The sequence below is a fragment of the Symphalangus syndactylus genome, chromosome 7, assembly GCF_028878055.3.
Source record: "Symphalangus syndactylus isolate Jambi chromosome 7, NHGRI_mSymSyn1-v2.1_pri, whole genome shotgun sequence".
Taxonomy (NCBI): domain Eukaryota; kingdom Metazoa; phylum Chordata; class Mammalia; order Primates; family Hylobatidae; genus Symphalangus; species Symphalangus syndactylus.
In genome coordinates, this window is record NC_072429.2 from 48,506,430 (window position 1) to 48,521,797 (window position 15,368).

The following is a 15,368-nucleotide window of genomic DNA, read 5'->3' on the forward strand; positions in this document are numbered from 1 at the left end:
ACCACAGACTGTCCAACTTTGCTGAGGCCACACACCATGACCCTTCCCCCTAGACTCTGCCACAGGAAGGGAGGACCCCACCTTTCCCACTCCATTCACAAAGCATAAAGTATGGGGAAACATGTCTCTCTTCCTACCCTCTAATTCATGTGGCCCCTTCCCCTTACCCCCAATTCCCCAAACCATACCTGACCTCACCCTGGCACTTTCCTTTCTCCTAACATGGCACAGTCTCAACAAGCAAAGAAAAATATCTGGGTGTAGCACAGTCATGAAGACCTGGAAATGAATCCCCCACCTCCACCCCAACTCCCAATCTGATGTTGATTTTAGAAGGGTTGGTACACGAATAATTTAGTCCACTCCAAACAGATTTGTTAGATTTTTAATAAGAACATGGAAATCCCAATCAGCCCTTCAACAAAATTAAAATACAGAAAGTGAAATTAAAAGTATTCTACATTAAATGACTTTTATTAAAAAAAAAAAAAGTAACTGTGAACATATAAACAGCCTGCAGGGCACTACAGTACAGCTGGAGAGAGATACATTTTCCAATGTACCTATGGGCCAATGAATTCCACCATTTTCAAATAAATCCTTAATCAGACTCCACTCATTTGGAAAGTTTTGCTGAAAATATTACTGGATAAAAAACAGAAAACCTCATGTTGGAAATCAACTGTCCTTCCCATTTGGAAACGTTAAGAGGAGTCCCCAGGGAACACTGGTAACAGGTGAAAATGGTTCCTGGAATCACCAGTGTTGTACACACACATGGGGAACACACCACAGCTTAGATGTGACAAAGTTCCTTCTCATATGACTGTTCCCTCAAGGTAAGACTAAGATGGGAGGGGGAGAAAAAGAATCCTAAAAAAGCCAATCTTAAAAAATTCTGCTTTGGCTGATTTTGTGCTATAATGGGTAGCTGATTTCTAAAAATCATATTTCTTCAAAGAGTTTTATATCGAAAGGAAGACTAAATGTAATGTGCCTTTCCTCATAATCCAGGAAAACAACTGTGGTATTTCAAAAATTCTAAAAATATCTACTTTCATGAAATAGTAACTATTTCACTACAAACCTATTTTTCACTAAATACACACATTTCCTAATCCTGGAGCCTCCTGGGAAAAGCAGTGGGTTCTCCCTGGGTCTTGCAAGACTCCAGTGTTCACAGGAGAGTGTGGGGAATGGCTTCACCCCGTCTCCTGGGATGGGCTTAGTCAGAGGTCACGTGCAGAGATGCTATCAGACTTCCACCAGGCATGTTTAAGCAATTACCCCATACTTGTACCAGTTATGTGATTTCCCCTACCTCCAAACACATTCCCACTTAACTAGGCACAAGAGGAAAAGAAAAGAAAGGTGTGCCAGTGAATCTCAAATCAGGAGAATGTGCAGGAAAGCCCCGCCATGTTCAGGCAATTTGGATTTCCAAAAGGCCACAGGATAGGGATGTGGCACTCTTGGCTTGGAGTCTCAAACTGTGTGTGTGAACAGTACGACTTTCCTGTGTCAACCTTCGGTGTTGAGGCAGCGTAGAAGAGAGTGGCTGGAGAGTTTGGAATACTGACCACACTGGCTCCGGGTGAAGGGCCTCTGCTCCAGCAAAGAGCCCTGCCGTTCCCTGTTAAGTGTTGTGAGTGAAAGACCTGCTTCACAGGGGAGCTTGGAGTTTCTCCATGCCTAGGACCTTGCCAGTTTGGATTCATGAGCCTTGAGGGTGCCAACCGCATCTTTCACTGCATGGTAAATGATGTTCTTCACCTAGAGAGGGTGTACAGCAAAGTCAGTTCACAGCAGCCCCATGCAAATGTACGTTCTACCTTGACTGTAAGCCTACTGGTTTAGTGGGGAAACTCCCAACAAGGACTGTGCGTTCCTTTATCAATCCCCACAGTCATTTACAAATCACATAGGTCATAAGGTCTGTACTCAAAAAAGAATAATGAAGTTATGTGAAAGGCTATCTGATCACCATCATTTATGTGCTTACTATGTCCTGGGCAGGCGCTGCTGCTGAGCTCTTTATGTGGACCTTCGCTTGATCCTTGCCAGAATCCTATGAGGTAGGTTCTATTATTATCATGCCCAATTTACAGAGAAGAAACTGAGGAAACTAAGGCCACAGTGAACACCTGGAGAACTTTGCTTCCTTATATGGTTAAGAGGCTTCCTTAAGGTCCTACAGCTAATAAGGATGCATTAAAACAAGAGGGGAAAGCAGGATTATGGCCTGTTTTTTCCCTTCGTGCTTATATGTTTTCTGATTTGGATATATTACCTGTGAAATTGGAACACACAATAAAAATTATTGAAAAAAGTGAACAGGCATATTAAAGTGAAGAGAATAAAGACAGTTTTCTTTCTTTTTTTTTTTTTTGAAATGGAGTCTCGCTCTATTGCCCAGGCTGGAGTGCAGTGGCGCGATCTCGGCTCACTGCAAGCTCTGCCTCCCGGGTTTACACCATTCTCCTGCCTCAGCCTCCTGAGTAGCTGGGACTACAGGCGCCCGCCACCACGCCCGGCCAGTTTTTTGTATTTTTAGTAGAGACGGGGTTTCACCATGTTAGCCAGGATGGTCTCGATCTGCTGACCTCGTGATCCGCCTGCCTCGGCCTCCTAAAGTGCTGGGATTACAGGCGTGAGCCACCGCGCCCGGCCTAAGACAGTTTTCTTTTAAAGGGCTGGCAAGAAAATTGAGGTTATTTCTGGGGAGGAAAAGTGGGGAAATGCAAAGGGGAAGGGTACATGGGTGTTTCAAACATGTAGTTGCTGTATATATACGTGTGCTATAATTTCTTAAGCTGGGTCATGGGCATCCAAGTCCCTCTTTTACTATTCTCCATTAATTTTTTTGCATTGCTTCAACAAAGATTTATGAATACCTACTATGTGTCAGACATTGTGCTAAGGAAAAGCAGTGAGTAAAATAGTAAAATTCCTGCCTTCACAGAGCTTAAATAGCTTACATTCTAGTAGGGTTAAGTAACAGATTAAAAAAATATATATCTGTATCTATATCTATATCTCAGATGGTGAAAATACTACAGGAAAAATAAAGTAGTGAAAGTGGGGCTGGTAGTGCTGGAGCAGGAGTTGTTATTCTAAACAGAGCAGTCAGGAGTCAGGAAAGGTCTTCGTTTTTTTTGTTTTTTTTGAGATGGAGTCTAACACTGTTGCCCACGCTGGAGTGCAGTGGCACCAATCTCAGCTCACTGCAACCTCCGCCTCCTGGGTTCAAGCAATTCTTCTGCCTCAGCCTCCCGATTAGCTGGGACTACAGGCGCCCGCCATCATGCCTGGCTAATTTTCGTATTTTTAGTAGAGACGGGGTTTCACCATATTGGCCAGGCTGGTCTCGAACTCCTGACCTTGTGATCTGCCCGCCTCAGCCTCCCAAAGTGTTGGGATTACAGGCATGAGCCACCGCGCCCAGACTGTTTTTTTAAATAAAGAGACAGAGTCTGTTGCCCAGGCTGGAGTGTAGTGGGGCAATCATAGGTCAAAACTCCTGGGCTCAAGTGATCCCCCCACCTCAGTCTCCTGAGTGGCTGGGACTACAGAAACACAGCCAACGTCCCTAGCTCAGGAAAGGTGTTATGGATAAGGTGACATGTTACCCTTATATTCTCATTCTATCTAAACACCAATGTTGGACGGGCACAGTGACTCACGTTTGTAATCTCAGCATTTTGGGAAGCCGAGGCAGGTGGATCACCTGAGGTCGGGAGTTCAAGACCAGCCTGGCCAACATGGTGAAACCCTGTCTCTACTAAAAATACAAAAATTAGCTCGGTGTGATGACACGTGCCTGTAATCCCCAGATACTCGGGAGGCTGAGGCAGGAGAATCGCTTGAACCCAGGAGGCAGAGGTTGCAGTGAGGCAAGATCATGCCACTGCCCTCCAGCCTGGGCAATGGAGTGGGACTCCATCTCAATAAACAAACAAACAAACAAACACCAACGTTGATTATACTTTGTATAAAAACTTTATGGTTGGCTGGGTGCAGTGGCTCACTCCTGTAATTCCAGCGCTTTGGGAGGCAGAGGCGGGCAGATCACCTGAGGTCAGGAGTTCGAGACCAGCCTGGCCAAAATGGTGAAACCACGTCTCTACCAAAAAATACAAAAATTATCTGGGTATGGTGGTGCATGCCTGCAATCCCAGCTACGTGAGAGGCTGAGGCAGGAGAATAACTTAAATCCAGGAGATGAAGGATGCAGTGAGCCAAGATCACACCACTGAACTTTCATTTGGGCAACAGAGTGAGACTCTGTCTCAAAAAAAAAAAAAAAAAAAAAAAAGCCGCGGTGGCTCACATCTGTAATTCCAGCACTTTGGGAGGCCGAGGCGGGTGGATCATGAGGTCAGGAGTTCAAGACTAGCCTAGCCAAGATGGTGAAACCCCGTCTCTATTAAAAAACTACAAAAATTAGCCGGGCACAGTGGCAAGTGCCTGTAATCCCAGCTACTCGAGAGGCTGAGGCAGGAGAATTGCTTGAACCCAGACGGCGGAGGTTGCAATGAGCCAAGATCATGCCACTGCACTCCAGCATAGGTGACAGACTGCGACTCTGTCTCAAAAAAAAAAAAAGAAAAGAAAAGAAAAAGGAAAAGCGCATCAGACTCAGAGTTGAAGGTGATTGAATCTACCAGCAATTAAGAAAAACCTCTTCAGGCTGGGCACAGTGGCTCACGCCTGTAATCCCAGCACTTTGGGAGGTCGAGGCGGGTGGATCACGAGGTCAGGCGATCAAGACCATCCTGGCTAACACGGTGAAACCCCGTCTCTACTAAAAATACAAAAAAATAGCCGGGCATGGTGGTGGACGCCTGTAGTCCCAGCTACTCGGGAGGCTGAGGCAAGAGAATGGCGTGAATCCAGGAGGCGGAGCTTGCAGTGAGCTGAGATCACGCCACTGTACTCCAAAACCTCTTCAATCTGATCTATCAACAACCAAAAAAGATACACTTGAGCCACAGGCATGCCAGAGGAAAAGAGGCCACAGTGAAAGCCTAGAGAATTCTGCTTCCTTATTTTTTTTTTTTTTTTGAGACGGTGTCTCGCTCTGTCGCCCAGACTGGAGTGCAGTGGCGTGATCTCAGCTCACTGCAACCTCCGCCTCCCAGGTTCAAGCGATTCTCCTGCCTCAGCCTCTCGAGTAGCTGGGACTATAGGCGCGTGCCACCATGTCCAGCTAATTTTTTGTATTTTTAGTAGAGATGGGGTATCAACATGTTAGCCAGGATGGTCTTGATCTCCTGACCTCGTGATCCAACCACCCAGCCCTCTTTGTTCTTTTTATGCAACTGAAGTACCTAAGTGTATTAATGATGAAATTCTGCCCTTAAAATTCCAATCCATTTCAAGAGCAGAGGAAACCTAATTTGTTCAGCTCTGCTCTACAAGGGGATACAGTTCTTAGCGACATGAACTATAATCCCTAGCAGAGCTCTAAGAAATTGAGTCTGCATAGAAATCTGCTATGAGGAGCAGCTTCAGCGCAATATTTCTTCTCAGAAACATGCTTAGAACACACTGCCATAGTGCTTTTCCCACCTGTTTGGGGAGGTCAGTCTAGTTAGCTACTAACACTTGTAATACTATCATTCTGAAAGGGAGAGAAATAAGGACTGTCACAACAGAAATGATTAGGTTAAGCAGTGGCTCATACCTGTATTCCCAGTACTTTGTGAAGCTGAAGTGAGAGGATCTCTTGAGCCCAGTAGTTTGAGAGCAGCCTGGGCAACATAGACCCCGTTCTATTAAAAAGAAGAAAAACTTTTTTTTTTTTTTTTGAGATGGGAGTCTTGCTCTGTCGCCCAGGCTGGAGTGCAGTGGCATGATCTCGGCTCACTGCAACCTCCACCTCCCAGTTCAAGCAATTCTCCTGCCTCAGTTTCCTGAGTAGCTGGGACTACAGGCGTGTGCCATCATGCCCTGCTAATTTTTGTAAAAAAGAAGAAAAACTTAAAATTAAATGCTTCCTAAAAGGACTCCATATCCCCAAACTTCTTCCTGCGTCATTTCTCCTCCACAATTAGACCTTCAGAGAATACCTTCAGAAAGGAGAATGTGCTTTCTGTGTAATGTATGTGAGTATGCAATGAGAAGACAGAGTGGGGTAGAGGGAGGAGTTATTTACCTGCAGTTTATCCTCATGATTTGTATGAGTGTTAGAGAGATGCCTGAATTCCTGAGTCAGGCGGAAACAGTGCTTTACATGTTCTGGAGATACAAAGTCTTCTGCTACTTTTATGCAACTGTATAGATTGTGAACCTGAGAGGGGCAAAGTGCAGAGGAGAAATATCAGACATTAGAGATTCAATAATATATGGAAAATGTCCATGATATAGTTAAAAAAACCCTTGAGAAATAGGTGTAATACTTCCATTTTTATAACAACACAGAAAAGCTGTAAGTGCAAATGTATAAATAAAAGCAATGGCCAGGTGCAGTGGCTCATGCTTGTAATCCCAGCACTTTGGGAGGCCAAGGCAGGTTGATCGCTTGAGCTCAGGAGTTCAAGACCAGCCTGGGCAATACGGCGATATGGCGAAACCCCGTCTCTACCAAAAAAACAAAAAAAAAAGAAAAAGGAAAAAAGAAATACATAAAAATATTAGTATTTGCACAGAAAATGTTCTGAAAAAATATACACCAAACTGTTAACAGTAGGCTACCTCTGAGGAAAGAAACTAGATTGGGAAGGTAGGATAAGGGGATTGATAAGAAGAGTATGCTATAAGTAGCTGAGCTAGGACTTGTCACTTTTTCTTTAATAGCTTGCATTGTTTAAATTTTTTTTTTTTTGAGACTGAGTTTCGCTCTTGTTGCCCAGGCTGGAGTGCAATGGTGCGATCTTGGCTCACCACAACCTCCACCTCCCGGGTTCAAGCGATTCTCCTGCCTCAGCTTCCTGAGTAGCTGGGATTATAGGCATGTGCCACCACACCCAGCTAATTTTGTATTTTTAGTAGACATGCGGTTTCACCATGTTGGTCAGGCTGGTCTTGAACTCTCAACCTCAGGTGATCCACCCGCCTCGGCCTCCCAAAGTGCTGGGATTACAGGCGTGAGCCACCAGACCTGGCCCTGTTTAAAATTTTTTAAATGAGCCTTAATGTTACAAGGAAGAAAATAGAAGCATAAAATAAGTTGCAGCATAAGAGAAACCAGTCTAATCCAGCTACTTAAATCTCTTGGTAGATTAGCAAGAGAAGCAGAAATAAGAAAGCCCATGGAACTGTTCAGCCCAACCCCCAAGCAGGAACCCACCTGGTGTGGGGCTCCAGCAGGTATGAAAACAGCATCACCTAGGAACTGCACGATAGCCCAGCCTTGCACGCCATACTCCTCATAGAGTCGCTTACGGAGGGTCTGGTCCAGGTACCAACTTTGGTCATGAATTGGGTCATGATCAGGGGGGTTCTCTTGGCCTTGTTCTTCTCCAACCTGCAGCCATAATCAAATCCAAAGATGGGAAAATTAAAAATTATTAACAGCATAAATCCAACTTGCTGCAGCAATGTCCTAAGATGGGGTGGGGATGGCAAAACTTTATTCTAGTCAACATCCTCTAGGTGTGGATTCAAGCCTTTGGGCTTTTCCACCCGAGGTACCATGGCCAACAGGTCTTTTTTTTTTGAGACGGAGTCTCGCTGTGTCACCCAGGCTGGAGTGCAGTGGCGCGATCTCGGCTCACTGCAAGCTCCGCCTCCCGGGTTCACGCCATTCTCCTGCCTCAGCCTCTCTGAGCAGCTGGGACTACAGGCGCCCGCCACCACGCCCGGCTGATTTTTTGTATTTTTAGTAGAGACGGGGTTTCACCGTGGTCTCGATCTCCTGACCTCGTGATCCGCCCACCTCGGCCTCCCAAAGTGCTGGGATTACAAGCGTGAGCCACCGCGCCCGGCCGTATGGCCAACAGGTCTTTAATGCCAAGGGACTCTACATGAGAAACCCTAGATAGGGTGTCTCAGCATCCAGACCCTTGATATGTGAGCTGGGAGCACAGCCCACCCAAGGGTGTACCTTTCGGAGCAGCTCCCGGATTTTCTCTGCATCCTTGGCTGCATAGATGTGCCATAAAGCACCTGGCTTCTCTTTTCCATCATGAATCCTCTGCTTCGTCACCTCATCAGCATCTCCCTCGTCAATTGTCTTGAGTACCTCTGAAAAGAGCAAAATGACACTTTCAATGTAGTCAGCCATTTCAGTACCACTGAGTGAAATGAAATCTCCAATTTAAACAAATTGAGTTTTTACTCTTCTCCATCTCTGGAATAATGTAAGGCAAAATCAGAAAATTCATACCGGTCTAAGCTCCCTACACACAGAACATTAAACCTTCTTTACTTATTAGAGATTCAGCATTTTTGGAGGTATAATTTCCCCTTAAAACATATTTTTTGCGTATGCTGTGTTGCCATATCTTATGTTTAACTTGCAGGTTATTTCCCGCTACAAGTATATGGAGTCTATATATTTTCTCAAGACCCCTTCAAACACTAGGATTCTGGATTTAAGCCCACAAAGCATAAAGCATCACTGGCAAGTGAAGAGGGTTGGCTTCTAATGCTTGTCTATTACAATGACCTACACCATAATGAATGCTGCAGGTGTGCAGAATCCAAGGCAAATGTAGGCTGGGCATGGTGGCTCATGTCTATAATCCCAGCACTTTGAGAGGCTGAGGTGGACGGATCACCTGAGATTGGGAGTTCGAGCCCAGCCTGGCCAACATGGTGACACCTCATCTCTATTAAAAATACAAAAATTAGCCGAGTATGGTGGCACATGCCTGTAATCCCAGCTACTTGGGAGGCTGACGCATGAGAATTGCTTGAACTCAGGAGGCAGAGGTTGCAGAAAAAACAAAAAAAACGAAAAAAGAAAAAAAAGCACATGTAAAGCAAGGCACAGTGGCCTTGCCTGTAGGCCCAGTTACTTGGGAGGCCGAGGTGGGAGGAATGCCAGAGCCCAGGAGTTTGAAGCCAGTCTGGGCAACATAGTGAGACTCTATCTCAAAAAGAAAAAAAAAAAAAAATTATCCCTGAACCTTGAGATTTTGAGCTACTTATTTTCTTTTAAAAGAGTATCCCTTTTTCTGAAATTTCCATAATGAACATGTATTAACACTGAGATGGCAGGAAGTATAAATACAGCAAAATATCACTTTTATGCTTCATTTTTATGAAGGTCCTGGCTTTATCATCTGTCACTCCACAGTTGATTTGGCTGATAGGTCAGGTCAGAACTCTGCCCTTTCTTCATTTCTCTTTGAGAGGCTACAAAGTGGAAAAGGGTAGCATTTCTAGAAAGAGACTCTAGTCAAAGATACGCAAAGTAGTACTCTACTCTATTAGAACCTCCCCCTTTATCTAGCAACATCCACTGGGCACCCACTTCCCATCAGACCTGGAAGAAACAAGAAAAAGCCACTAGGGGAATAAGAAAAGAAAAAAGAAGCCAGGTGCAGTGGCTGACGCCTGTAATCCCAGCACTTTGGAAGGCTGAGGCAGACGGATTACCTGAAGTCAGGAGTTTGAGACCAGCCTGGCCAACATGGTGAAACCCGTCTCTACTAAAAATACAAAAATTAGCAGGGCGTGGTGGCAGGTGCCTGTAATCCCAGCTACTTGGGAGACTGAGGCAGGAGAATCGCTTGAACCCGGGAGGCAGTGGAGGTTGCGGTGAGCCAAGATCGCACCTCTGCACTCTAGCCTGGGGGACAGAGTGAGACTCTGCCTCCCTCCCCCTCCCCAGAAAAAAACAAAAAACAAAAAGAAAAAGAAAAAGAAAAAAAAAAGGAAAAGCCACTGGCCCTAAGGATGAAAACACCCAACTGTATTCCCAAGACAAAGCCTCACTATCCTAAAGCAGTGGATTCTAGAAAGCATACCTTCATCATGAGCACCCTCCCCGATGGGAATCCCAACATACACCATCACATTAACAGCATCAGACACATCTAAGTGAAGATTTGTTGTACCAACTCTTCTATCTTCTGCTGTTATCAACCCTAAAGGAGAAAGGAAAATATGCAAGGTGAAGGACCAATATTTGGAAGAATCCACATCGACACTACATCTGAAAACATGATCAAGGGTGTTCTTAAATGAGTAAAATTAGGAGAGTCAAGTCTATTTGTTTATGAAGAAATCACTTTCATCTCTTTTATACTGTTTTAAGACTGATTTCTCATTGACACTGGCCACGGAACAAATCTACCTCCAAAAAACGATCTCTCCATGAAAAACAAAACAGATATGGGCATTAGGCATATTCAGATAAAGCTGAGCTTTCACTGTGATTTAGGTCATCATTGGCCTTCACAAAGCACTGGCTGGGTAGCATGGCACCCAGACCTCTTCATTATTATTTTGTCAAGTCTCTTAGACTCGAGAATATGGCTCCTTGGGTACAGCTCTTGACAGGAAACTTCCTCACTACTGGAGACATGTAAGCTTATGGTCTGGGCCCACATGGATGTTATGAAAACCAATATGTCAAAAGCAAACATATTCAAGACCATCTTGGATACTATTCACTTCTCCAGCACTTGGCCTGCAATCATCTCTACACCCGACATTGACCACAGATATCCCTCTATAGTTGAAATAAGAACAACAGTCCCCCAAAAGGGCAATTTTAGCCTCTCCCTCATACCATAGGCGTTGTACATCTTGGGGCCCAGATCAGGCCTTACAAAGTAGCTAGGTAGCCTAGAGGCCAGATTGAGCCTGCCATCTCGTTTGGTATATTCTGGCAGAGGAAGGTTCTCCATCAGATCTTCAAACCTATAAAAGTGCAGGAAAGATGACTTAGCTTGTTATAGGGGAAGAAAGCCAATAGACAAAGTTCACTTTTCTGTGATTGCTTTGTGATGGCTTCTGAAGATGACACCACCGCAGGTCACTAACCTGGTTGGCATCATGTCTCGAAAATCTTCCCCAGGAGGCCAGTCCTTGAGTTTGAGCACCATTGGCTGCCCATCTTCTGACCGTAGTCGTTCTGGAAGACAGAGAATACTCCCACAAACATCTGCTGGTTTGGCTGGTGTCCGATTTTCAACAGTAACTAAGTTTTAGGAGACTAACCTCTTTTTTTTCTTTTTTGAGACAGTCTTGCTCTGTCACCCAGGCTGGAGTGCAGTGGCATGATCTTGGCTCACTGCAACCTCCGCCTCCTGGGTTCAAGTGATTCACCCTGCCTCAGCCTCCTGAGTAGCTGGGATTACAGGCGACCACCACCACGCCCAGCTAATTTTTGTATTTTTAGTAGAGATGGGGTTTCGCCATGTTGGCCAGGCTGGTCTCAAACTCCTGACCTCAGATGATCTGCCTGCCTTGGCCTCCCAAAGTGCTGGGATTACAGGTGTACGGCACTGTGCCCAGCCTAGGAGACTAATCTTTTTTTTTTTTTTTGAGATGGAGTCTCGCTCTGTCACCCAGGCTGGAGTACAGTGGCCCAATCTTGGCTCACTGCAGGCTCTGCCTCCCAGGTTCACGCCATTCTCCTGGCTCAGCCTCCCAAGTAGCTGGGACTACAGGTGTCAGTCACCACGTCCAGCTAATTTTTTTGTATTTTTAGTAGAGACAGGGTTTCACCATGTTAGCCAGGATGGTCTCGATCTCCTTACCTTGTGATCCGCCCGCCTCGGCCTCCCAAAGTGCTGGGATTACAGGTGTGAGCCACCGCGCCCGGCCCCGGGAGATTAACTTTTTATTTATTTCAGACTTGTAAACCCCCATAATGGACAAGGTGGGCTTTGTTTTCCTCACTCGGTACTTTAGTGTGTGTCTTCTTTTTCCATCTTACAGGGATTCTATCCCCCTTCCTCAGAGTGAAAGTGCTCTGCACAGCCCATGGAATCACATGATTAAGTTCAGGCATGCTCTGGGAGTCATGTGATTGCCATGTAAGCTACACAGTTGGCACCAGGGCAGAATGTTCCCCCACCAAATGGGTATAATTTGGATTTATTTATTTACTTTTGAGACAGTCTCACTCCATCACCCAGGCTGGAGAGCAGTGGTGCCATCTTGGCTCTCTGCAACCTCTGCCTCCTGGGTTCAAGTGACTGTCCTGCCTCAGCCTCCTGAGTAGCTGGGATTATAGGCACACACCACCATGCCCAGCTAATTTTTGTATTTTCAGTAGAGATGGGGTTTCGCTAAGTTGGCCAGGCTGGTCTTGAACTCCTGACCCCAAGTGATCCACGCCTCAGCCTCCAAAAGGACTGAAATTACAGGAGCGAGCGACCGCGCCCGGCTGTTTTTTTTATTTATTTATTTTTTCAAGTCCCCATTATGCCCCAGAATATAATTTATTATTCAAGGGCAGAGTTGGGCATATAGATGCTTATTTTCCAGTCTGCTATTACTGAACTAGATAGGAAAGCTACTTACTGCATATGATCTCGAAACCATCCCAGAAATCCCGAACTTTCACATCGGAAATTATAGCACAGTTTCTGCAGTTCACCAAGTCTACATCCTGGTCTCCAAATTCCTGGCTAAAGGCTTCTGGCTTCCAGAGCTCAGACTTGAGCTTCTTATGTACCCCCGAAACCAACACTGGCTGTGGAAACAAAAATATCCCAATCAGAGCAATCTAGGAAAAACTTCCAGCTCTAGGGCTGAGACAGAATAGGAAGGTTTCCTGAGGAGGGCCTCCTCTTCTCCAGGAAGCTCTACTGTTCTTTCCCAGTTGTATAATCCATGGATTTCCACATATCAACTAAAGTGAAAACAAATGCTTCTACTCTATTGTCATGCTTGATTCTCACCCTGGGGAAATCACTTCTGTTGCCCTAATACCTACCACTGTTTTGAGGTGAGAGGACAAAAATCTGACAAGCCCAACTTTGAGAACACTTCCTCATATTGAAAATGACAATGTCACGAGCTCCCCTTCCTCAAGCACCTGCTAAAGTTTTTAAACTAGGGAGTGTTATCACACTATCAAAAAACTTGTGTGGCTTTAAAACATTTGCCTAGAAAAGTACTACCTACCTCCAACCCCTCCTCTGCCCCATCTTAAAATCACACTTAAGGATTTTTCTCTAAAGGTGTCATCAATGCCAGATCACCACCTAGCAGAAATTTCAACTGCCTTTTTAAGAACACAGAACTATACAGCTTAGAAACAAGAGGATGCAAAGTGTGTTTTTAGTAATCTCCTTGCTTTTATTTATTTATTATTTATTTTTGAGGTGGAATCTTGCTGTCGCCCGGCTGGAATGTAGTGGCATGATCTTGGCTCACCACACCCTCTGCTTCCCGGGTAAAGTGATTGTCCTGCCTCACCCTCCCAAGCAGCTGGGATTACAGGCACCCACTACCATGCCCAGCCAATTTTTTTTGTATTTTTAGTAGAGACGGGATTTCACCATGTTGGCCAAACTCCTGACCTCAGATGATGCACCTGCCTTGGCCTCCCAAAGTGCTGAGATTACAGGCATGAGCCACAGTGCCCGGCCATCTCCTTGCTTTTAAGAACCCAAGACAACTTGAAGTAGCACAGCTATTACAATAACCTCACTATGTCTAAATCTCCCTGGCAAAAGGAGAGACCTGGAATTGTCCAGGTAGCTGTGGTAGGCAGGCAGAGTTGGCCCTTGGAACGACTTATTCTTGCTTACCTGACCTTGCTTCCAACACTCCCGGAAGATCTTCCAATTGTTTTTGTTGCTGGGGTCATGGAGACACAGAAGCCTGCCATCACAAAGCCAGGAGTGAGAAGTATGGGGATCTAGCACATTTAACCCCATCACCATCTCCTTTACTTCCTTCTGGGTATCAGTCAAGTTGCAGGCCCGCTTTGAAGCATCTGAGGTTTTCTTATTTTCTACCACTGAGGCAATGATGTGGTCAAGAAAGTTGGGTAGGCTGGCCTTGCTCTTCACTCCCTGCCAGACACAAATCCATCAGGTAAGCTTGACTGAAGCACCATGAGAACGGCATTCAAAAAACTGTCTCACAATTGTATTCACAAGGAGTTCTGATCTATCTGATTAAATTCTACAAAAGTTATTAAAATGTCTTTTACAACTGGAAGGGGGATAAGTCAACATCTTAAATTCTTTTATCCTTCATATTTTACCTTAATATTTAGGAAAGAAAAGTATAGAAAGATCCCTTCTGCCTCGAGATCTGAGACCTAAGAAATAGCTTTGGCATCAGCCATTCAGTACACGAAGCACATATGCATGTAGACTGTAGGGATCGTCAAATGCTGTAACTGAGTGGAAAAAGGTCACTTAGTTTGAGGGTTCTAAATTTTTCCTAACCAGCATGCCCAAGGGATACAATACTTCAATTAAGTAACTGAAGTGATTTATCAAGGCAATGGTTTTCTACCAGGGAGTAGTACCTCAATGAAGGGTGTAGCAGAGTGTCCAAGAGGAAGTACATTCTGAAAGCAGTCTCCTACTGTCCAATTTTTTCCTCACTACTATCCCACTGAGAATCACTCACCTGTTTCAGCTGATGGGAAAGCTCAGGCCCAGAGATGAAAGTGACATACCTAAGGTCACAGAACTGAAGGTAGGGAAGCTTTTATAAACTGGATAATCGTATGCTTACAGTATTACTAATCCCTGTCTCTATAAAGCATGTATAATTATGTAACATCATGGGAGAATTAGAAAAAGAACTGGCGGTATGATGAGCAAGTATACATAAAATGGTACCCGGCCGGGCGCGGTGGCTCACGCCTGTAATCCCAGCACTTTGGGAGGCCGAGGCGGGTGGATCACGAGGTCAGGAGATCGAGACCATCCTGGCTAACACGGTGAAACCCCGTCTCTACTAAAAATACAAAAAATTAGCCGGGCGAGGTGGCAGGCACCTGTAGTCCCAGCTACGCGGGAGGCTGAGGCAGGAGAATGGCATGAACCCCGGTGGGCGGAGCCTGCAGTAAGCCGAGATTGCGCCACTGCACTCCAGCCTGGGTGAAAGAGCGAGACTCCGTCTCAAAAAAAAAAAAAAAAAAAATGGTACCCAAAGTAATTGTTTTGTTTGCTTTTTAAAGTTTACTTATCCAGGCTGGGCATGGTGGCTCACGCCTGTTAATCCCAGAACTTTGGGAGGCTGAGGTGGGTGGATTACCTGAGGTCAGGAGTTTGAGACCAGCCTGGCCAACATGGTGGCCAACCTGTCTCTACTAAAAATACAAAAATTAGCCCAGTGTGGTGGCACGTGCCTGTAGTCCCAGCTACTTGCTCAGGAGGCTGAGGCAGGAGATTCATGTGAACCTGGGAAGCGGAGGCTGCAGTGAGCTGAGATCATGCTACTACACTCCAGGTTGGGCAACAGAGTGAGACTGTCTCAAAAAAAAAAAAAAAAGT

At 45.3% G+C, this 15,368-nt stretch overlaps 1 protein-coding gene across 1 annotated transcript in view; it reads right to left on the reverse strand.

Annotated features, from left to right (window-relative positions):
- Nucleotides 1-369: 369 nt before the first annotated feature.
- KDM3B (lysine demethylase 3B) overlaps nucleotides 370-15,368 on the reverse strand; it is an 88,391-nt gene continuing 73,392 nt past the window's right edge. Inside the window, exons 16-24 of the mRNA XM_055286085.1 lie at nucleotides 13,662-13,928; nucleotides 12,427-12,598; nucleotides 10,939-11,029; nucleotides 10,685-10,815; nucleotides 9,918-10,037; nucleotides 8,048-8,187; nucleotides 7,292-7,468; nucleotides 6,158-6,292; nucleotides 370-1,773 (exon numbers count right to left, since the gene is read on the reverse strand). Coding sequence (XP_055142060.1) covers nucleotides 1,693-1,773; nucleotides 6,158-6,292; nucleotides 7,292-7,468; nucleotides 8,048-8,187; nucleotides 9,918-10,037; nucleotides 10,685-10,815; nucleotides 10,939-11,029; nucleotides 12,427-12,598; nucleotides 13,662-13,928 — 1,314 coding nt within the window. The 3' untranslated portion in view covers nucleotides 370-1,692. The remainder of the gene's footprint in view (nucleotides 1,774-6,157; nucleotides 6,293-7,291; nucleotides 7,469-8,047; nucleotides 8,188-9,917; nucleotides 10,038-10,684; nucleotides 10,816-10,938; nucleotides 11,030-12,426; nucleotides 12,599-13,661; nucleotides 13,929-15,368) is intronic.